Genomic DNA, 23,121 nt, shown 5'->3' on the forward strand with positions numbered 1-23,121 from the left:
GCTGTGAAGGCCAGGACTCTATTAGGGTTTAAAAAAGAGCTCGATAAATTTTTGCAGGTTAGGTCCATAAATGGCTATTAGCCAGGGGTAAAGTATGGTGCCCTAGCCTTCAGTACAAGGGCAGGAGATGGATGGCAGGAGATAAATCACTTGATCATTGTCTTCTGTTCTCCTTCTCTGGGGCACCTGGCATTGGCCACTGTCGGCAGACGGGATACTGGGCTGGATGGACCTTTGGTCTGACCCAGTATGGCCATTCTTATGTTCTTATGTACTATGTTAGTCAAAAGGTTTTTAGCTTAAAATCTGCCTTAAAAATATTTAATTAGTGTGTTGCTAAAGACTATAAAATCAGTTCTCTAAAAATCATCACCCCCCACCCCATTGGGCATAGGTGCCACAGTTTAATAGTACTGAGTAAGGACCCATAAATCCTAAGGACATCCCTGTTATCAGTGGTCCACAGGTAAGCTGAAAGGGCATATGTATGATACTACAGGGATCAGATCTTGGTCTGGTTTTGTTCAATATCTTCACCAACGATTTAGGTAATGGCTAAAGGCTACAGTTGCACTAGTGAGTTTTGCCAACAAAACCCTGGTTTTGTTGACAAAACGGGAGGAATGCCTACACATAAAATGCATTTTGTCAACAGTATGTTGTCAGAACTCAGCACTTTCGCCAGCAGTGTTCTGCCTCTCAGGCATGAGCCATAATGCTGCTGCCAAAAAAAAAGTTGCGTGGATGCTCTAGGGGCCCTTCTCTCAATGGACAGGGCATCCAGGACAACAAGTAGCTCTGAATGCTGTGCTTCCACATGCCCGTTTTGTTGAGAGAACAGCCGAGCAGTCTGGCTGCTCTGTCGACAGAGCAGGTCGATCTCCCAATTGGCTTTTGTGTGTGGCTGCACTCTGTCGACAGAAGTTTTGTTGAGAAATCAATTATGACAGTGACTTCTGACAAAAGAGCACTGTAGTGTAACCATAGCTAGAGAAGACACTTATAAAGTTTGTGGATAATCACAAATTGGAAGGGGTTGCAAGTGCTTTGGAGGATAGGGTTAAAATTCAAGTTATCTGGATAAACTGGAGAAATGGTTTGAAGTAAACAAGATGGCATTCAATAAGGGGACATACAAAATGGGAAATGACTGCCTAGAAAAGAGTACTGCAGAAAAGAGTCTGGGCGTTATAGGGGATCACAAGCTAAATTAGCTGTCAGTGTAAAAAAAGCAAGCATAATTCTGGGATGTAGTATCAAGAGGGGTCTAAGTAGACACAAAAAGTAGTTCTTCCATTCTACTCTGTGTTGATTAGGCCTCAGTGAGAGAAGTGCACCCAGTTCTGGGATCAACATTTTAGGAAAAATGAAGACTAACTGGAGAGAGTTCAGAGAAGAGCAGGAAAAATGGAAAAATGATCAAATGTACAGAAAACATGACCTATGGAGGAAGAAAAAATGGGGCTGTTTAGTCTGAAGACAAGACTGAGTGGACACACTATAAGAATTTTCAAGTACATAATGGCTATGTCTACACTAGCACCTCCCTTTCAAAAGGGGGATGCTAATGAGACACATTGGGATATGTTAATGAGGCATTGCAATGATTATGCAGTGCCTCATTAGCATAATGGCGGTCGCGTCACTTCGAAAGTGCTGCTTTCGTTCGCACGCAGCTCGTCTACATAGGGTCCTTTTTGAAAGGACCCTGCAGATGTCGAAATCCCCTTATTTCTATAACCAAATAGGAATAAGGGGATTTCTACGTCAGCGGGGTCCTTTTGGAAGGGACCCCGTGTAGATGAGCTGTGATCAAAAGCGGCACTTTCGAAGTGTCGCAGCCACCATCATGCTAATGAGGCGCTGCATATTCACTGCAGCGCCTCATTAGCATATCCCAATGTGTCTCATTAGCATCCCCCTTTTGAAAAGGGGGTGCTAGTGTAGACCTGGTCAATGATTGTTACAAGGAGGACTGAGAAAAATTATTCTGCTTTACCTCTGATGATAAGACAAGAAGCAATGGGCTTAAACTACAGCAAGAGAGGTTTAGGTTGAACATAAAGAAACTCCTGCTGTCAGGGTGGTTAACTACTGAAATAAATTGCCCAAGGAAGCTGTGGAATACCCATTATTGAAGATTTTTCAGAGCAGGTTATTCAAACCCTGGTGAGGTATGGTTTAGATAATACTTAGCCTTGCAATGGGTGCAGGAAATTGGACTAGAGGATTCCCTGAGATCCTTTCCAGTTCTATGATTCTGAGACTATGTCTACACCTGCAGTCTTCTGTCAGGAGACCAGAGGTCTCTCAGCAGAAGTCTGCAGTGATGGGAGTGTTCTGTGAACATCCCCGTCTTCCTTGGAAGAGGGTTTTTTTCCTGATATCTGGGCCCACGTGCATAGGCCAAATGTCATGAGAGCCTCTCCCGACAAAACTGCCAGCAACAGATACACAAATGTGGTGTGCAATTTGCGTATTTTTGCTGACCATTCTTGGCAATCTAGACACAGTAAGAGAAATGGCACTTTCTGACAAGTCTGAACTGTACTATCTCATCGTTTTTTAAGCCTTTAACATTCCTTTAGCTCTGCTTTAAAATAGTCACACAATATCAGCCTCTGAAGTTTTCTGGGGAAATCAGATGCTTAATGTTAGTTTAATAAATTATACCAAGACATGTTAAAATATAAAACAACTTCAAACTTACTTTGGATATATTTTTCATGATTCATCCTTATCAAATTTTTTATTTTTACAGGTAAAACCAAAATGGTTACATAATATACCATTGGAGTCTTACATAATAATAAAACAATATTTTGTTAATTAAAATAACAAAACAAACAATTAACAAAATAAACACAGGAGTGAAAAATAATCAGAGTATCAGATCCAGAGCTGTGAGCTATCTAGCATTTGTTTCGACTTGAACGCATTATTAGTTCTTCAGAGCAACAACTGCATAGCATCTGGGGGATTTCACAGGATCAAATAACTTTACCAGTCCAGACCAGGCAATGTTGTCCTGTAAAATGATACATGATTAAAGCACAAGAAAATGTGTTTGACTTAAAAGCCAAGATATGGGAAAGGGTCCACATTTTAAACGGCAAAAAAAAAAAAAATAAGAGTAAAAATAAAAATGGAAACGCTGACTTCCATGAAATGCATGAAACATTTCTGAACTCACAAAATAATGTTTATTAAAAGTAAAACAATCTGTGGTTTAAAGTCATTAAATTATTTCGTGCATACTGTCATGTGAGTTTACCACTCACTAAACATGTCTCTTCTTTTATGAATTACAGGCAGTGAAATTAAAGACAAAAGCCTACTAGCTTTATTCATGCAAAGAGTATCATTGAAGTTAATGAGATTTCTTATATGAATAAGTTGACTTAGACTTGGCCTTAACAATCTGAATAGTTTCCATAATTTCTGTCTATTTCATCCTGTCTAGAAAAATACAACTTGTGAATCAACTAGTTACTCCTCAGGGAATTCCACACCAAACAATTAAAAATATGTCATACATATTTTAAATACTGTTAATATTTAGTATATTAAAATTCTGCCATTTTTATTTGTCAGTACACAAATGTCAAGGCTCCAGTGTTGTAGTGGGAAACACGGGCCACTGGCTGAACAGAGGTAGGAAATTATGCTGCAGTCCTCTCACTCCAGGACCAGGCAGTCAGCAGTGAGACTGCACCTGACCCCGACAATGCAAATGTTGGTCCTGCCCTAGAAAGACCGTGGGCCCCTGCTGCTCTCCAGCAGGTGCACCCAGTGTGGGCAGGCAGGTTCAGCCCAGCGGGATCCAAGTAGTGGGGTATTCCGGTGTCAGAGAGCTGGAGCAGTACACTCCCTCACTCAGGCAGCTCTATGAAAATGTGGAGGACAGTGGCAGATGACTCCATGTGTGCTCCATGCTTTGCCTCTCTTTTGGGAGAGGGGGAAGAGAAACATTCCCCCGGGCATCCCCAGACCCAGGTGATTTACCTCTCCACTTGCTGCTCCAGGTGCCAGAATTGACATGCCTGTGCTGCTGGGGAGGGATGCATGATGCTCTTGCATCTTCTCTTGGTTTCCCTTTAATTTTCTGCAGAGAAACAACTAAATCTGTGGGGTATATGAATTCTGTGCACATGTAGTGGCACAGAATTCCCCCAGAAGCAGCCAGTGCAAGATTAAATCTAGAGACCGTAAATCAGTGCTAAGTGCAGATTTCCCAGTATGGGAAATATACAGACCTCTATACAATTTATAGTGTTGGTATTTCAGAAATGCCTCTCTGTAAAAATACCAGCTAGAACAACCCCCCTCCACTTATTATAACTCATTTGCTCCAAGTGCATTGTAGAAGAGAATAAAGAAAAATGTTCCTTATGATAAAATGCAGCTATTACAATGAAAAATATATAGTGGAAAAAGAGCTGCTCATACAAATGTGCTTAATATGAAAAGGTCAGAAAACTTTATTTTGACTTTAGTCTACAGGAAAAGCGGGAAAGACACCACCAAAGCCTTCTACCAAATTACTACTGGATGCAGAACATGTTATTGCAACAAAATAAGTGTGATCATTACTTCTGAGTTAATTAGGACAAGCTGAGACTTAATGTAAGTGCGTATAATCTAATGGAAGCCAGTGTAGGGCCAGCTCAGATGTGCTATATGTTAGCCAGGTGCAACTAAATTAATTATATGGCCATGAAAAAAAAACCCAAAAACCTACATATCTTAACTAAGTAGCTATAAAAATAATCCATATGCATTTTGGAAATAATCCAAAGCCTACAGAAAGACTGCCACTGATGTCAGTGGGCAGCAGATCAATTCTTACAATATCGTTATTTGAAAGTGATAGTATGCACGGCGTAATGTTTGCTCAGGACTTCCAATATTAATTGTAATGGTTAATATACCAATACTCGACATGGAATGAGATTTGTAAGGCTTTTAATTTTTTTTATTGTCTACAGACTAGTAATTATCGTGCAGTTAAAAGAACATAAACTCTACCATTGCAGCTTTGTTTAAAATAATAATAATAAAAAAACATCTGCTGGGCATATGTTTAGACAAGGATGGAATGAGTACTTGCAGTTTTGCAACTATGACGAGAATAGTAAGTCTGCAGCAAGAGCTCTCTGGTAGTCAGTAAATAATTTGGTTAAATTAAAGAGACTTCGGGTATCAGAAAATATAAAGTAAACACACCTTCTCCTTGAGGTAGCAAAGACGATCCAGAAGTAACAGAACTTCTATACAGGGAGCCAGAACAACTTTCAACTGAAAGAAAGGTTAGATGCAATCACAGCTTTTGGAAAGGAAACCAACATTCTACTAAAAATTCTAACCCTCTATCCCCAGAAAACACTTCCAGGAAGGTGAATCATTTTATTGAGAAAACCCTTTACAAGTTGCTACCTTGCCAGTTCTTCTCTGTCTAATATTTTCAGAAAAATCTAGTAAAGATCCAAAGTTCATGGAGAGAGTATTTTACTCAGTTTGCTCTGACACATGGTCTAATATGCAAGTCATACTACAAGTTGTGGAAAGCTTATGAAGAGGGAAATAATTTTAAAAGATTTATTTGTTTGTGAAATAATTTTCTGGAGATCAATCCAGGTTCAGAAGGTGTCTGACATTTCTTTCTCACATTCATAATCGCATTTGAAAAAGAACCTTCCATGTGTTCTCTTTATTATTTTACTGACACCTGCTATAGCTCTGGAATAGGATATCCTCCAAGTGAAGTGTTTTTCTGTAGACAGTATATCACAATATAAGCTGGTCCACCACCACATAACATTTGACAGGAGTCTATTCTAGCCTACCACATATATATAAGGTAATGTTTTTAATCCTGGGATTTTTACCATATTAAATGCTTCCAGCTCATTCATTCTGTGCTTGTATTTTTCATAGTAATCCATTATACGGCTGTCTGGGAGCTGCAGCAGGAGAGCAAAAAAATGGATGATAACAATTAAAGCCATTCTTATCACCTAGCCAAGGCAATTTCTGAAACAACATTATTCTTTCGAATTAGAAGTGATAAAGTCAAATGAACTTTAGTTTGTTTCGTATAGTCATGCTTTTAGTGAGAATTTTTTTTTGTTTTCAATTACCTGAATTTTTGACTAACATTAGCTTCTTCACTAACATGAAATATTCAGTTATATTCATTATTCAAACACATGAAACCATTATTGAGAAATATACACAGAAGTGGAAGGAACATTCCTATTTCCCACAGTGATTATGTCTCAAACATTACAAAGAAATACAAAAGGGCTTACTTAGAGTGAAGGGAGGGAGAATATGTCATTGTCAGTACCTTTTTTTATAAAAAAACAAAACAACACAAAAACAAAAACAAAAGAGGAGCTGGTACTCAGCTGGGTCCCCGACCCCACCCCCAGCCAATCCCATGGCTGGGGCTGCCAAGGTGCCAATACTCAGTACGGGCAAGTACTCGCACAAAGGGACTCTTGGACTTTATTACTCCTCTGTAAAATAACTATAATAATTCTGTATTACTGCACCTGCAATTCTCTGAAGCTTCCCTCTCCTTTGCCAGACTTCTAGTTGTGGCATTGCCAATGCTTGTGATATTGCAGGTGCTATAGTTTTGCGGTGGTTTTGGTGAGAAGACACAGGGACCTCTGGAATTTGGCCAAAACAACCTGTAGCTTCCTCTTTCACTGTTAGTGGCCATCATGCTGCTTACGTTATAGGCAACAGCCATAGAGAGGTGTGGCACAACAGAGCTGGCCTCTACTCCAAGCTCGGCAGCAATGGCTTAACAGCCCCACAGTGCAGGAAGAGTGAGTGAATGAAAATAAGAACTCTGGTGCAGCCCTCCTACTGAAGCCTGGAGACAAGTGGTCAGCTACTGGAGAATACCATGGGATTAGAAGTGGAAAAGCAGGTGGCTTTGAGATTCTGCGGAGGAAGAGTGGGGCTGGGGTCTACTAAGGGATCCTCCCAGGATGCAGTGGGTCTGTCTCCCAGCTGGGACCAAGGAGAACTCTGAGCAGTGAGAGGGGGCGGTCTGTCATCTCGGTCCAAATTCTCACAGAGCAGCATTTACACACGCGCAAGTTAACAGGTGCATTTTTCACACATGGGCCATGTCTACACTAGCCAAAAACTTCGAAATGGCCATGCAAATGGCCATTTTGAAGTTTACTAATGAAGCGCTGAAATACATATTCAGCACCTCATTAGCATGAGGGTGGCTGCGGCACTTCGAAATTGACACGGCTCACCGCCGTGTGGCTTGTCCAGACAGGGCTCCTTTTCGAAAGGACCCCACCTACTTCAAAGTCCCCTTATTCCTAGGATTGGGGGAATAAGGGGACTTTGAAGTAGCCGGGGTCCTTTCGAAAAGGAGACCCTTCTGAATGAGCTGCGTGGTGGCAAGCCACGCCAATTTCGAAGTTCCGCGGCCGCTTGCATCCTAATGAGGCGCTGAATATGTATTTCAGCGCTTCATTAGTCAACTTCGAAATGGCCATTTGCACGGCCATTTCGAAGTTTTTGGCTAGTGTAGATGTAGACATGAAGTGTCAGATCTATGCAAGCAACACTTGATGTGTTTCTAATTACTGGATTTGTGCACCTGCTGCATTTATTTTACACATGGTTCTCAGAGTTGCAAGAGTAAAAAGTTGCCTGCTTAAAATATGAAAACTGTTATATGAACATAGAGAGCACAAGATTTTGGGCTGTTCGGACATTCTACTTTGAATGCAAGTCACTAAAGGAAACAAAGAGCATGCCAATTCTGCAGTGCACGCTGTCAGGCAATACAGGAGACTATACTATGGCCAGAGCCTCTTCCCTACTCTCCCTCCACAAATTAACACATTCTTAGTTGGTTTTGGGATATGTTCAATTTACTTTGTTTTAATGCAGTATTGACATTGTGATTTTGTACATGTGATTCTTGTGCCCCCTGTTCTGAAAGAATAAAAGCCAAAGATCATGATTTTTCCTTTAATTTCCCCTTTGTCTGTCAACACCATTATATAATACTCCACCATTTCCCTGGAACAGCTGTTGCCTAGGAGACACATCCAGTACAGCTCTGTGGTGGGAGCGTGAGCAGGGGATTTTAGAGAAACAGAGATGTGCTTTCTTATTTGACTGCCCAGAATACAAAGCCTTAATTTTGAAATGAAAGAACGAGCCCCTGTGCACAAATATCTGCATCAAACCCATGATTCCCTTTTCTTTTCCTCTTACAATACAACATGACACAATGTAAGATGATCATAGGATCGTAGACTCCCAGAATCATAGGGCTGGAAGGGACCTCAGGAGGTCATCTAGTCCAGTCCCCTGCTTACAGCAGGATCAACCCCAACTAAGTCATCCTAGCCAGGATCTTGTCAAGCCAGGACTTAAAAACCTCGAGCGATGGAGAATCCACCAACTCTCTAGGCCAGGCATGTCCAACCCGCGGCCCGCGGGTCGCATGCGGCCCTGGACAGCTAGTAATGCAGCCCCACAAGATTGTAAACTTTTAACATTATTATGTGATTTATATACATTAACTATATTATATATTTTATATGCGGCCCAAGACAATTCCTCTTCACTCAATGCGGCCCAGGCAAGCCAAAAGTTTGGACACCCATGCTCCAGGCAATGCATTCCAGTGCTTCACCACCCTCCTGGTGAAGTAGCTTTTCTAATATCCAACCTACACCTCTCCCTCTTTAATTCAGACCTTTACTCCTTGTTCTGCCATCTCACACCACTGAGAAAAGTTTCTCACCCTCCTCTTTAAAGTTCCCCTTCAGGAAGTTGAAGGCTGCTATTAAATCATCTCTAAGTCTTCTCTTCTGTAAAGTAAACAAGTCCAAATCCCTCGGCGTGTCCTCATAGGTCTTGTGCTCCAGCCCCTTAATCATTTTCGTTGCCCTCCACTGAACCTGCTCCAGCACATCCACATCTTTTCTATACTCGGGGGGTGGGGGGACTGCACACAATATTCCAGATGTGGCCTCACCAGTGCCGAATAGAGGGGAACAAACACTTCTCTAAATCTGCTCTAAAGGCTCCTCCTACTGCACCCTAATATGCCGTTAGCCTGTTTATCTACAAGGGTACACCATTTACTCACATCCAGCCTTTCATCCACCATAACCCCTAGGTCCCTTTCTGCTGTACTGCTGCTTAGCCAGTCAGACCCCAGACTATAACAATACTTGGGATTCTTCCACCCAAGGTGCAAGACTCTACACTTCTCCTTGTTGAACCACATCAGATTTCTTTTGGCCCAATCCTCCAATTTATCCAGGTCACTCTGGATTCTGTCTCTACCCTCCAACATATCTATCTCTCCCCCTAGCTTTGTGTCATCTGCAAACTTGCTGAGGGTGCAATCCAGTCTCTCATGCAGATCATTAATAAAGATGTTGAACACTGGCCCCAGAACCGAGCCTTAAGGCACTCCGCTTGAAACCAACCGCCATCCAGATATTGAGCCATTGACCACTACCTGTTCCACCCGACCGCCAAGCCAGCTCTTTATCCCCTTATTTCTATAACCAAATAGGAATAACCTTTAGGAAGTTGAAGGCTTCTATCAAATCATCCCTCATGCTTCTCTTCTGAAAACTAAATAAGCCCAAATCCCTCAGCCTCTCTTCGTAGGTCACGTGCTCCAGCCCTTCAATCATTTTAATTGCCCTCTGCTGGACCCTTTCCGTAGCATCCACATCCTTTTAATACTGGGGAGCCCAGAACTGGAAGCAATACTCTAGATGTGGCCTCACCAGTGCCAAATAGAGGGAAATAATAACTTCTCTAGATCTGCTGGAAATGCTCTTCCTAATGCACCTCAATACACCATTAGTTTTCTTGGGTACAAGGCATACTGTTGACTCATATCCAGGTTTTCATCCACTGTAATCCCCAGGTCCTTTTCTGACGCACTGCTACTTAGCCAGTTGGCCCCCAGTCTGCAATAATACTTGGGTTTCCTCCATCCCAAGTGCAGGACTCTGCACTTGTCCTTGTTGATCCTCATCAGATTTCTTGTGGCCCAGTCTATTAGCAAAATTGGGCCAGTTACTAAGCTTAGGGAGGACTAATGACTCACCAGAGTTTGGCGGAAAGCAGCACATTTATTACTCTGATAACTAAGCTCAAGAAAAGGGGCTGGGGAGAAGAGGGTCACATAGACATACTCATGCTCCCAGGACAGGCATGGCACTAGAGATTTCAGGATTCTGCAAGGTAAGTTTCCTACAGCCCAGTGATAGAGAGTGCAATGAAGGTAAGTCTTCCTGAGGCACAGTGGAATGCAACGCAGCGGACCACTGGCCAGCCAGTCTGGGCAAAGGGCTTTCCCGGGAAGGGCAATCTCGTGAGCATGCTCCCAAGCACCTGGCTCCTTCCCCTTTTAAGGACCTGCTCCTTCTGGTCTGTGGCTAGAGGTGACTTGGCTGTGTCTGGTGGTTCAAATCCCACCTCAGGCAGTGTCCAGGCACAGGGCATGGGATTTTTGCCTGACTGGAGTCCCACATGTCTTATCTACCTGGGAGCTTTTCTAATCTTCCAGCTGTTCAGACAGCCCATTCATCTCCACAAACATTCCAGGAGAGAAAGACGGTGAGAAAGCCATCTTACAGGCATTCAGCAAGGCGTGGGGGGAGGTGTAACAGGTTTTTTAGACATACAGATCACTGCTGCTCCTACAACACAATTCTCTAATTTATCTAGGTCACTCTGGACCCTATCCCTACCTGTCCCCTTAGCTTAGTGTCATCAGCAAATTTGCTGAGGATGCAATCCATCCTCTCATCTAGGTCATTAATAAATATGTTGAACAATACCGATCCTAGAACTGATTCTTGGGGCACTCTACTTGAAACCAGCCACCAACCAGACACCGAGCCCCTGATTACCACCTGTTGTGCTGGACTGTCTAGCCAGCTTTCTAGCCATCTTACAGTCCATGTATTTAATCACTAATTCCTTAACTTATGGGCAAGAATATTGTGGGATACTATATGAAAAGTTCTGCCAAAGTCAAGGTGTATCATATCCATTGGTTGGTCAGGCATGACTTGCCCATGTTGACAACTCCTGATCACTTTCCCCTCTTCCAAGTGCTGCAAAAGGGATTCCTTGAGGATTCCTGCCACTTTTTTTCTGGGGACTGAGGTAAGGCTGACTGGTGTATAGTTCCCTGGCTTGGCTTTCTTTCCTTTTTTAAAGGTGGGCACTATATTTGCCTTTTTCCAGTCAAATGAGACCTCTTCAGATCTCCAGGATTTTTCAAAGATAGTGGCCAAAGCTTTTCAATGACATTGGCCAATTCTCTCAATATCCTGGGATACATTAAATCCAGACCCATTGATTTGTGCATGTCTAGCTTTTCTAAATCACTCTTAACCTGTTCTTTCCCCATCGAGGCCTGCCCACCTCCTTCCCATACTGCATTGCCTAGTGCTGTAATCTGGGAGCTGACCTTGTCCATGAAGACAGAGGCAAAAAAACATTGAGTACGTCAGCTTTTTCCACATCATCTGTTACAAGGTTATCTCCTTCATCCAGCAATGGTCCCACATCCTCCCTGATCACCCCCTTTTTATTTTAACATGCCCGTAGAAAACTTCCTTGTTATCCTTCACATTTATTGCTAGCTGCAGTGCCAACTGTACTTTCACCTTCTGGATTACTCCCCGGCATTCTTGAGCAATACATTAATACTCCTTCTTAGTCATCTGTCAAAGTTTCCACTTCTTATACACGTCCTTTTTGAGTTTAAGCTCACCAAGGATTTCCCTGATAAGCCAAGCTGGTTGCCTACCATATTTGCTTTTCTTACTGCACATCAAGATGGTGTGTTCCTGTGCCTTCAATAAGTCTTCTTGAAAATTCTACCAGTTCTCCTGGACTCCGTTTCTCTTCATATTTGTTTCCCAGGGGATCCTGCTCATCAGTTCTCTGAGGGAGTCAAAATCTGCTCTTCTGAAATCAAGAGTCTGTATTTTACTGCTCATCTTTCTTCCTTTTGTCAAGATCCTGAGATCTATAAACTCATGATTGCTGGAGCCCAGGTTGCCAGCACCATCTAATTCTCCTACCAATTCCTCCCTGTTTTTGAGTAGCAGGTCAGGCTGCACATGGCCCCTAGTCATGCACTTGTACAAGGAAGTTATCCTTCAGCATTTGTACCAGGAAGTTATCCCCAACATTCTCCAAAACTTCCTAGATTGTCTGTGTGCTGCTGTATTGGTCTTCCAACAAATGTCTGGGTGATTGAAGTCCCCCATGAGAACCAGGGCTTGTGATCTGGAAGCTTCTCTTAGTTGAATGAAGAATACCTCGTCTACCTCATCTACTCGATCTGTTGATCTAGAGCAGACACAAACCACAATATCACTTCTGTTGCTTCTGCCTCTAAGGTTAATCCAAAGCATCTCAACTGGCTTTTCTCTCTATGTATACTGGAGCTCTGAGCAATCATACTGCTCTCTTACGTTCAGTGTAACTTCTCCCCCTGCCTGTCCTTCCTAAACAGTTTACACGCTTCCATAACTGTGTTTCAATTATGTGAGTCATCTCACCAAGTCTCCATTATTCCCATCACCTCATACTTCTTTGACTGTGCAAAGGGTTCTAATTCTTCCTGTTTGTTTCCCAGGCTTCTTGTGGCCATGTACAAGCACCTTAGCTGATCGGTCTACCTTCTCCTTTTGAATCAGGCGCCCTCCTTTGTAAGATTGACAGATTGTGAGGGGGTAAAGGAGGGAGACGTGTGTAAACATTATCACTCTAGTGCAACTAGTTGAAATGCCATATGGAAATTAAAGTAGTCAATGGCCTCAAAGATTATTTAACATTACATTAATGTTGGTATGCAAGCCACAGCTCAGCACAGAATCATGGAGAGAGAAGGCCTCCATCTGGATACTCTCCAGTGGATCCCAGTGGCCACAAGATATCAAAGGATCTACTGGGTATGTGGGCTGTCTGTGTCTTCTAAAAGGAGACAAAGTAGTAGTAGTAGTAGCATCCTTCAGTCTATGTAGACTATGGATCGCGCCCTTCGTAGTTCCATTTGGGATCATCATTTGCAGCGTCGACTGTGACTGTGAAGGCCTACATGAGAGTGACAGTCCTTGCTGCATCTGTTGCACGTGTAATGGGGATCTGGCAGGTCCTTACTGTGCTTTCTGTGGGCTCGCTTCTCCTCTGCTAGCTGTCTGATCCTCATCTCACCCTTCTGAAGGCCCTTGTGCAGTTCCTGCCTCCATCTGCTGCGATCGTCTGCCAGCTCCTCCCAGCTGTCCGGCTTGACGTCTACCTCCCCGAGGTCCCTCTTGCAAACATCTTTGTAGTGGAACCAGGGGCGTCCGGGAGGTCTTTTGCCAGAGGCTAGCTCACCATACAGGATGTCTTTTGGGATCCTTCCATCATTCATCCTGTGGACGTAGCCAAGCCAGCAGAGCTGTTGCTGCCTGAGGAGGGTGTGCATGGTTGGGATTCCAGCTTGCTCAAGGATGGCACTGTTGGACACTCTGTCCTTCCATGATATTCCAAGGATGCGCTTGAGTCAGTGCAAGTGCAAGACGTTCAGCCTCTTTTCCTGGTGGGCGTACAGGGTCCAAAAATCACTGCTGTAAAGGAGGGTGCTGAGGATGCAGGCTCTGTAGACTTGCATTTTGGTGTGGGTGTACAACTTGATGTTATTCCACACTCTCTCACTGAGTCTGGACAGAGTTGTGGCTGCTTTTCTGATCCTCCTATTTAGCTCAGACTCCAATGACAGGGTGTCTGTGATGGTGGACCCGAGGTAAACGAACTCATGGACGACCTCTAACGTATAGTTGTCAATGCTGATTGATGGAGGTTCAGCAACATCCTGAGCAAGTACATTTGTCTTCTTTAGGCTGATGGAAAGCCCAAAGTCCTTGCATGCTTTGGAGAACCGATCCAACAGTTTCTGAAGATGGTCCTCTGTGTGTGACACTACAGCAGCGTCGTCTGGGAACAGCATATCTCTGATGAGGACTTCCCGCACCTTAGATTTAGCTTTCAGCCTTGCAAGATTAAACAGTTTCCCATCAGATCTTGTGTGCAAAACAGAAGCCCTCTGTTGAAGATCCAAAGGCGTGCTTCAGGAGGAGTACGAAGAAGATCCCGAACAATGTCGGAGCAAGGACGCATCCTTGTTTGACACCGCTCCTGATGCTGAAAACATCTGATAATGTGTCTGTCATATTGGATGGTTCCTCTCATGTCTTTGTGGAAAGACTGGATCATCTTGAGTAACCGTGGTGGACAGCCTATCTTGTGGAGCAGTTTGAACAGTCCATCCCTGCTGACCAAGTCGAAGGCCTTGGTCAGGTCAATGAAGGCAATATAGAGTGGCTTCCTCTGCTCCCTGCATTTCTCCTGCAGCTGCCTCAGAGAGAAGACCATGTCAACGGTAGAACTCTCTGTGCGGAATCCGCACTGTGATTTGGGATACACCCTCTCACCAATCTTCTGGAGTCTGCCAAGGATGATGTGAGCGAACAGTTTACCAGTGATGCTTAGGAGGGAGATTCCACGGTAATTGTTGCAGTCGCTTCTTTCTCCTTTGTTCTTATACAAGGTTACAATGTTAGCGTCGCACAGATCCTGTGGAACCTCTCCCTCTCTCCAGCACAGGCACAGTAGCTCATGTAGGGGTTCCAGGAGAGTGTCTGTGGCACACTTGATTACCTCTGGTGGTATACCATCCTGGCGCAGGGCCTTTCCTACTGCAGTGCTGTCAATGTCTTTCTTCAGTTCATCCACAGTTGGTTCCTGGTGCAGTTCGTCCATCGCTGGTAGGAGCTCAACGGCATCGAGGGCTGTATCAACCACAATGTTCTCGCATGAGTACAGCTCGGAGCAGTGCTCGACCCAGCGCTCCATCTGTTTGGCTTTGTCAGCGATGACTTCACCAGATTTGGATTTCAGAGGTGCCATTCTGTTCTGGGTGGGTCCTAATGCCTTCTTGATGCCCTCGTACATTCCCCTGAGATTACCAAAGTCAGCACTGGTCTGGATGCTGCTGCATAGCTCGAGGCAGTAGTTGTTGGCACAGTGCCTGGTCGTCTGCTGTACTGTTTTTCTGGCTGTTCTGAGTGCTTGCAGGGTACTCTGGCTCGGCAAGCATTTGTACTCCAGGAGTGCAGCGCGCTTCTTTTCAATGGCTGGAATCATCTCATTGGAGTTAGCTTCGAACCAGTCATTTGTGTTTCTAGGTTATCACGTCTAGCGATGACCACGTCTAGTTGATGCCAGTGTTTTGAGCGTGGGTGTCTCCATGACACTCTGTGCTGTGGCTTGGTTTGGAAAAATGTGTTTGTGACGCACAGATTGTGGTACGTGCAAAGTTCGAGACGATGCTGTTCGTTTTCATTCATTTTTCCCACACCAAAGTGGCCTAAGCAGGAAGGCCGTGAGTCACGATCAGCTCCAACTCTTGCACTGAAGTCACCCAAAATGTACAGTTGTTTGCGAGCAGGTATTTGTGCTATGGCAGCACTAAGCATGTCATAGAACTTGTCTTTTACTTCCGGTGTGGTGTACAGGGTCGGAGCACAAGCGCTTATCAGGTGGACAGGACCGCCGCAAGTCTGAAGTATGGCCTGAAGGAGTCCTTCTGATCCGCCCATGACTAATTCCACCATTTGTAGAAGGGTGTTTCTGATGGCAAAGCTCCCTAGGTTCTTCTTGGGCTTTACCCTGACAGAAAAAGGTGTAGTCCTTTTCCTTTAGAGATCCCAAATCTGCAAGTCGCGTCTCTTGCAGAGCAGCAACATCAAGTTGGAGCCTCTTCAGTTCCTCATTGAATGACAGCGGTCTTTCGGGTGTCGCTGATGTCCTGAAGATCTTCAGTCAAACCGGTCAGCATGGTCCATACATTCCAGCAAGCAAGCTTAAAACTTTGATGGTTTCCTTTTCTTGTTGATTTTCTTATTGGTTTGCCTGGTGCTCAGCTTTCAGGTCACTTGTCAGGTTTGGGAACCTTAAGCCTCATGCACCCAGTGAGGCAGGTGAACCGTGGTGGCTGGTGAACCGTGGTGAGACAGTACCCTTCTGGCTGGGGGCTGCCCAGCTTGAGGCGGGTGGTAACTGTCCATTGAGATGCGACGATCTCTCCCACCGTCGAAGGCAACCCGTGGCGCGCATTCTCTATGCCAATCGAGCAAGAGCTTATAATCGGTATCTGTTACCTCCCGTGTTGGTTCAACGCTGTTAAGCGATGCTGGAGTACCTCTCCAGGCACGAGCCCAGGAGACAAACCATGCATGAATTCAAAGGAAGTCCGTGAACAGAACGTCACATAGTTCCTGGCCCCTATGGAAGCATTTCCACACACAGGCATTATCTAGCCTAGTAAATGTAAGACTGGGATTTTAAAAAGAGCTTAATGGGATTTGGGCACCTCAGTTCCTTTGGCTTCCTTGAAATTCCCTTCTCAAATACATGGCATTGCAATGGCCATAATATGTGAATCTGTTCTTAATACCATAGGAAGCTGAACACATTGAAATGAAACTATTTCTTCCCTTTGGAACTAATTTAGAAAGGCATATAGTTTCCACAGAAACAAATGCAAGAAAAGAGGGTATCAGTTACAGAATAAATAGTATGCTGATAACTGATGCAAGATGTGACAGTTATATCTGGGGTGTAGATGAAATAAACAGTAAGATTAACTAAGACCAGGGCTTTTTTTCTGCCAGAATGCCGTTCCAGAGCATTCTGGCACCTTTTCTCCCAGTGTGGGGCAGGACACTGCCCCAGGAGACACTCTGGGTGGCTCATGCATGGCCATGCCACGCTGGTAGCTGATCCAAGTGGCTCATGCATGGCCACGCCATGCCAGAAGCTGCTCTGGTTGGCTCATGCATGGCCACATGGTGCTGGGAACCACTCTGGTTGGGAGAGTGGAGGAGCCACCGGCCCCTCCTGTGTAAGGCAGGTGGGGGGCAGTTTGGGGCTGTGTGGGGGAGGGTTAAGGCAGGGGGTGGTTTGAGGCTGCGGAGGGGAGGGAGTGTAAACCTGGCGGCGGGTTGGGGCCACAGGGAGGTCCAAGGAGGGTTAAGGCTGCAGTGGGTTGGGACTGTGAGGGAGGAGGGGAAGGGGGTAAAGTGGCAGCTAAGAAGCGCCCCGGGGGCTGCTGGCTGCAGCAGGAACCAGGGAGCAACTTGCTCAGGGGCATTGGGAAGGGCGCAGCAGCCCCTTGGGAAGCCTGGGGACTGCTGTCTGTGCCCCGCACCTGGGTAGCACCTGTGCCTAGCAGGGAGAGGGAGTGTTGGCTGCGCCCCCTTTCCACCCTGCAGTGCCCGGACCCCCCACACTACCTGGCCACAGCTCCCTACCTGGTCTTGCTGCTGCCTGCTTCCAGCCCCCTGCCCAGTGCTCTCCACCCTGTTCTCCCACTCCACAGCCCGCCCTGTTCCCTGCCTGGTGCTCTACACTCAGTCCTCCCAGCCCACAGCCTGTCCTGCCCTCTGCCTGGTGCCCTACCCCGTGTTCTTCCTGTCTACAGCCCACTCTATCCCCACTGCCATGCCCTACCCCCAGCCCACAGCCAGCCCTGCCTCCTGCCTGGTGCTCTTTGCTTGGTTCTCCCTAGTTGCAGCCTACTCTGTCCTGCACCTGCCCCATGCCCTACCTGCTCCCTCTCTACCCCATGTCCACAACCCGCCCTGCCCCGCTCACTCCATGACAGCTTCCCTCCTGTCTCTCCCACGCTCGGCGCCCCAGTCCACTGGCTGCCACTCTCAGGGCTCGCCTCCCCCTTCCTGGAAGCAGGTGCCTGGCTAGGCAGCTGCCCTTCTCCAGAGCACCAGGCTGCTGCAGGGAGTCACTGTCCAGATGCCCTGTGGGTCTAGAGGTGGCAACGACCTGGCACAGCATTGCAGGAGGTGTGGGGCAGGGAGACTAGTTTGGAGCTGTGGGTTTGTGCCTTGCTGTTGGTGGGGATGGGGACATATGTGTTTGTGTTCTAGGGTGTATTTGGGGCTGTGCTGTGTGCAACTGGGTTAGAGGAGTGCGCATTTTGTGTAAGGCTTGAGGGTATTTTGTGTATTAGGACTGTGCGTGTGTTGTGTTGGGTTGGGCATTAGAGATATTTTATGTATTGGGATTATGTGTGTGTGTTTTGTGTCAGGTATTATGGCTATTTTATGAGCTGGGGTTTTGTCTGAGTGGGTGTTTGGTTGGGTTGGGTTGTGATCTCTCTCTCCCTCTGGGTATGTAGACTGGCAGCAGTCTGGTGTGACAGGGTGTGGAAACACTTGGATTCCAGCACCTTTTTTCCTAGAAGAAAAGCACTGATGAAGACTAATTAGATATTCACTGTAAATCCAATGTGTAGCAAGTCTCCTTGGGAACACCCATAAGCTGGTTCAAATTAATGATTGTAAAGAAAACACACAAATGAAATTACTACAGTATAAGCAATCTCTTAAAAATGCATGGAATCCATTTACTTCAAGAATGTTAAAACAATATAAACACACTTGTTTATTGGATAGATTAAAAGTACTACTGTTCTATATACTGCACAAATGAAGGTTTGCACTCATAAAAAGTAACTCACATCATAAGAATAATAAAAGACAGCAGGTTATATGATGATAAATAAACATTTCTCTTTATGTGCTGCATAAAAAAGCTACATTAGGGGATTCAGAATATTTTTCTTTCTGACTTCTAGATGCAACATGCCAAATATGAGAGCCAGTTAAATTATTTTTAAGGAGTGAATAATGTTTTTTGCTGCAAGGTTACTTTCCATCTATGCAATTTACTACTGTGCCATTAATTTAAATACCACTAACATTATATTGCGCAAAATTGAGAATGAAAAACTGTAGGAGGTCAACTTTTTGACAAAACACTGTGGGTTTAGAAAATCAATCATATTTACAACATATACAGACAAACAAGCTCTTAAGGTAGCTCAGCCTAAACTATGGAATTGCTACTGCATCTCCATAATACATATTCAACTGGATGCTTCTGGATGAGTTCCTAAATTGTGTGTGAAATATTTTGACTACAAGCCAAAAGAAGCACCATTAGTCAGGCTACAGTTACACTGCACCCTTAACTCAAAATAAGATATGAACTTTGCACTATGCAAATTACATATCCTATTTTGAGTTAATTTCGAAGTAGGCTATTTCGGCATTTGGTGCTGACTACACAGGGGGTGCGTCTACACTTGCATTCCTCTTTCAAAAGAGGTATGCAAATGAGGCATAAATTTCCATATTTGGCACCTTGTTTGCATATTCTAATTTCAAAAGAGCTTCTTTTGAAAGAAGAAAGCCAGTGTAGATGCTGTTCTTTCAAAAGTAAACCCATCTTCGAAAGAATCCTTCTTTCATTTATTTAACGGGAAGAAGGATTCTTTCAAAGATGGGGTTTACTTTCAAAAGAGCAGCGTCTACACTGGCTTTCTTCTTTCGAAAGAAGCTCTTTTGAAATTAGAATATGTAAATAGGGTTCCAGATATGCAAATTTATACCTAATTTGCATTTTCAATTTACCTCATTTGCATTCCTCTTTCGAAAGAGGAATGTAAGTATACACGCACCCAGTGCCAACTGTCTACATACTGCATGATTTCAAGGCATCCCTTTTCAAGGCATCCCCTACTCCTATGGCAACGAGGTGTATGGGGATGCCAAAATAGTGCACCCTGTATTTTAAAAAAAAATTCAAAATAGCAGGTGCGTTCCATAGATGTCTAGTAGCTATTTTGGGATACCTTGGTATCCTGAAATTGCTCTGAAGTGTAAACATAGCCTCAGTAAAAAAAGTAAGGTACAACTAATAGAGAAGCTTATATGCTTGGATGTTGTGACAAGATGGTTTCAAGGTGACAAATTAATATCTTTTCTCTATATGTAGAATAGAAACTGATGGTGATCTCTACATAGAATTCATACTTAAATGACCTAACCTCTTCAGGAGTTCAGACTGCAACAAACAGTATAAACAATAGTAACAGAGAGGAAGCCGTGCTAGTCTATACACGATCAAAACAAAAAGCAGTCAAGCAGCACTTTAAAGACTTGCAAAATAGTTTATTAGGCTGTCCCACGAAAGCTCACCTAATAAACTATTTTGCTAGTCTTTAAAGTGCTACTTGACTGCTTTTTGTTTTGATAGTATAAACAATAGCAATGGTTCTAAGACATTGGCTGAAAAAAGGGTGAAAATTGGATTTAAACAAGACTTAATCTTTGTCATTTATCAGTGTTATTGTATTGATATAAAACAAGTCAAGAATACATAGTTTTCAGTGGTTTCTACAAATAATAAGGGAAAATACCATTACATTACTATCACAAAGTTCCAGACTTTCATATTTAGATGTCCATCAAGGACAGAAGTATTGGAAACTAAGCTGGTTACTTTCCTTAATCATATAAAACTAGGACAACTCAATGGCAAACTGAGAGTACATGTCAGCACTGAACTTGGCTCATTATGCTTTAAAAATACAATAGATATGATCTAAGCACACTAAAACATATCTTACACGAGGATGCATTAAATGTACACACTATAATGACAAATTCTTAAAAACTAAATTACAAAAGGCTCTTGAGTGTTCTTTTACAGCAACTTTTATTATACTTGGAGACATTTGTTGGAATCTGTACATTGGGCTGGGGAAAATAGGCTACCTATCTAGGATGGGAATAGTTTAGATTAAACAGACGATAGCTATGTCTACACGTGCATGCTACATTGAAATAGCTTATTTCGATTTAGCGACATCGAAATAAGCTATTTCGATGAATAGCGTCTACACATCCTCCAGGGCTGGTGCCGTCAATGTTCAACGTCGACGTTGGGCAGCACCACATCGAAGTAGGCGCTGCAGGGGAGCGTCTACACGCCAAAGTGGCACACATCGAAATAAGGGTGCCAGGAACAGCTGCAGACAGGGTCACAGGGCGGACTAGCACTTCCGGGGCAACATCTAGCCGCTCCCTTAAAGGGCCCCTCCCCGACACACTCAGCCTGCACAGCACGCGGTTTGCAGAGCCACAGGCACGCACACCTCGGCAAAGCAGTTATGGACCCCCAGCAGCAGCAGCAGCAGCAGCCAGAGGTCCACGCAGCCGTCCCTGCAGGAGCAGTGCTCGCCCTGCTCAATGCCATGCAGGAGGCAGCTGACCACCTTTTATTCTTGGAAGAGGAGCTGCCCCCAGGGGAGGAGGAAGCAACCCCAGACCCTGCTGTCCTCCGCCCCGCTCTCCCCCTGCCACACACGCTGCCAGCTGTGGAGCTACCCCACGAGCACCGACTGGTGGGAGCGGCTGGTGCTCAGCGAGTGGGACGATGACCGCTGGCTCCAGAACTTTCGCATGAGCTGGCAGACATTCCTGGAGCTCTGCCAGTGGTTCACCCCTGCACTGAGGCACCAGGACACTGCCATGAGGTGTGCCCTCAGCGTGGAGAAACGGGTCGGCATCGCTGTCTGGAAGCTGGCCACTCCAGACAGCTACCGATCCGTGGGGCAGCAGTTTGGAGTGGGCAAGGCCACCGTCGGGGCTGTCCTCATGGAGATAAGAGGACCCACTGGGAGGGGGAGGCAGCCCTGGGGGTGGAGAGCAGCCCTGGGGGCGAAGGGCCAGACACACCCTGCACACCCCTCATTGGTGCTCTCCCATGTGCTTCCCCTGCAGGTCGTCCGCGCCATCAACACCCTGCTCCTCCACAGGCTTGTGCGGCTTGGGGACCCGGATGCCGCCATCACGGGGTTTGCCACCCTGGGCTTCCCAAATTGCTTCGGGGCTCTGGATGGGACCCATATCCCCATCTGAGCTCCAGAGCACAGCGGAGGACGCTTCCTGAACAGGAAGGGCTACCATTCGGTGGTTCTCCAGGCCTTGGTGGACAGCCGGGGCCGCTTCCTGGACATTTATGTTGGCTGGCCTGGCAGCACCCACGACGCCCGGGTATTCAGGAATTCGGGCCTGTGCCGCCAGCTGGAGGCGGGGACCTACATCCCTCAGAGGGAAATCCCTGTGGGGGACACCACCATGCCCCTCTGCGTCGTCGCAGATGCGGCGTACCCCCTCCGGCCCTGGCTCATGCACCCTTACACGGGCCATCTCACAGCCAGCCAGGAGCGCTTCAACATGCGCCTAAACCATGTTGAGCGCCAGGTGGTTGAGCGCACTTTTGGCCGCCTCAAAGGGCGCTGGAGGTGTCTCCTCACCCGCCTTGATGCGTGCCCCACCAACATCCCCCAGATTGTGGGCGCATGTAGCGCCCTCCACAACCTGGTGGAGAGCAAGGGGGAGGCATTCTTTCAGGGCTGGGCTGTGGAGGCTGGCAGGGCTGACATGCAGCCACCCGCTGCCCCCAATCGCCAGGTGGACCCCGAGGGGACCCGGGTCCGGGAGGCCCTGCGGGTCCATTTTGACCAGGCCGCGGAGTGAACGCTGGCAGGCCCCCCACTGCACCCCCCCCCATCCTCCACAACACTCTCTGCCCCTACGCCCACACCACAGAGCACCCAAGAGCACACCCCCCCCGCTTTTCTTGCAAATAAAAATAGACCTGTTGTTCTTGAAACCACAAAATGGTGAATTCTCTCATTAATACTACAAATATATATATATATATATATATATATGATAAATAGTGGAACACAAGGAAGGGGAGAACTATTTACATGGGGGGTAGGTATCATAAAAGAACAGGGGTCTACTACTAACTATATAAAAAATAATGGGGATATGTACAAAGGGTGGGGGGCACGTCCTGGGCCCCGCACCCCCTACTGTCCAGCGCTTGGGGTTGGCGGGCACGACCCTCGCCTTGGCCTCAGCCCTGGCAGAGGCTGGCTGGGGGCCAGGCGAACCGGCAGATATGGCCAGCGGGTGTCAGCAGCCCCCAGGTTCCCCCTCAGCGGAAGGCCCCGTGGTGGTGGAAGGTGGTGGGATGGCGGGTGGAGCAGCGGGTGGAGTGGCGGGTGAAGTGGACAGGGCGGGCAGAGCAGCGGGCGGCGCGGCATGGGGAGCCAGGTAGTCTGCTATGCGCTCAAAAGTGCGCATAAAGGCCCCC

At 45.8% G+C, this 23,121-nt stretch overlaps 1 protein-coding gene across 2 annotated transcripts in view; it reads right to left on the reverse strand.

Moving 5' to 3' along the window:
- Positions 1-2,640: 2,640 nt before the first annotated feature.
- Positions 2,641-23,121, reverse strand: part of METTL25 (methyltransferase like 25) — a 131,143-nt gene continuing 110,662 nt past the window's right edge. The window contains exons 10-13 of one of the 2 annotated variants that reach the window (XM_075012233.1): positions 5,889-5,963; positions 5,227-5,298; positions 4,006-4,105; positions 2,641-3,028 (exon numbers count right to left, since the gene is read on the reverse strand). In XM_075012233.1, the coding sequence (XP_074868334.1) occupies positions 2,991-3,028; positions 4,006-4,105; positions 5,227-5,298; positions 5,889-5,963 (285 nt within the window). In that variant the 3' untranslated portion in view covers positions 2,641-2,990. The remainder of the gene's footprint in view (positions 3,029-4,005; positions 4,106-5,226; positions 5,299-5,888; positions 5,964-23,121) is intronic. The other variant, XM_075012224.1, reaches the window with a different exon arrangement.

This window comes from Carettochelys insculpta, chromosome 1 (assembly GCF_033958435.1).
Source record: "Carettochelys insculpta isolate YL-2023 chromosome 1, ASM3395843v1, whole genome shotgun sequence".
Lineage (NCBI taxonomy): Eukaryota > Metazoa > Chordata > Testudines > Carettochelyidae > Carettochelys > Carettochelys insculpta.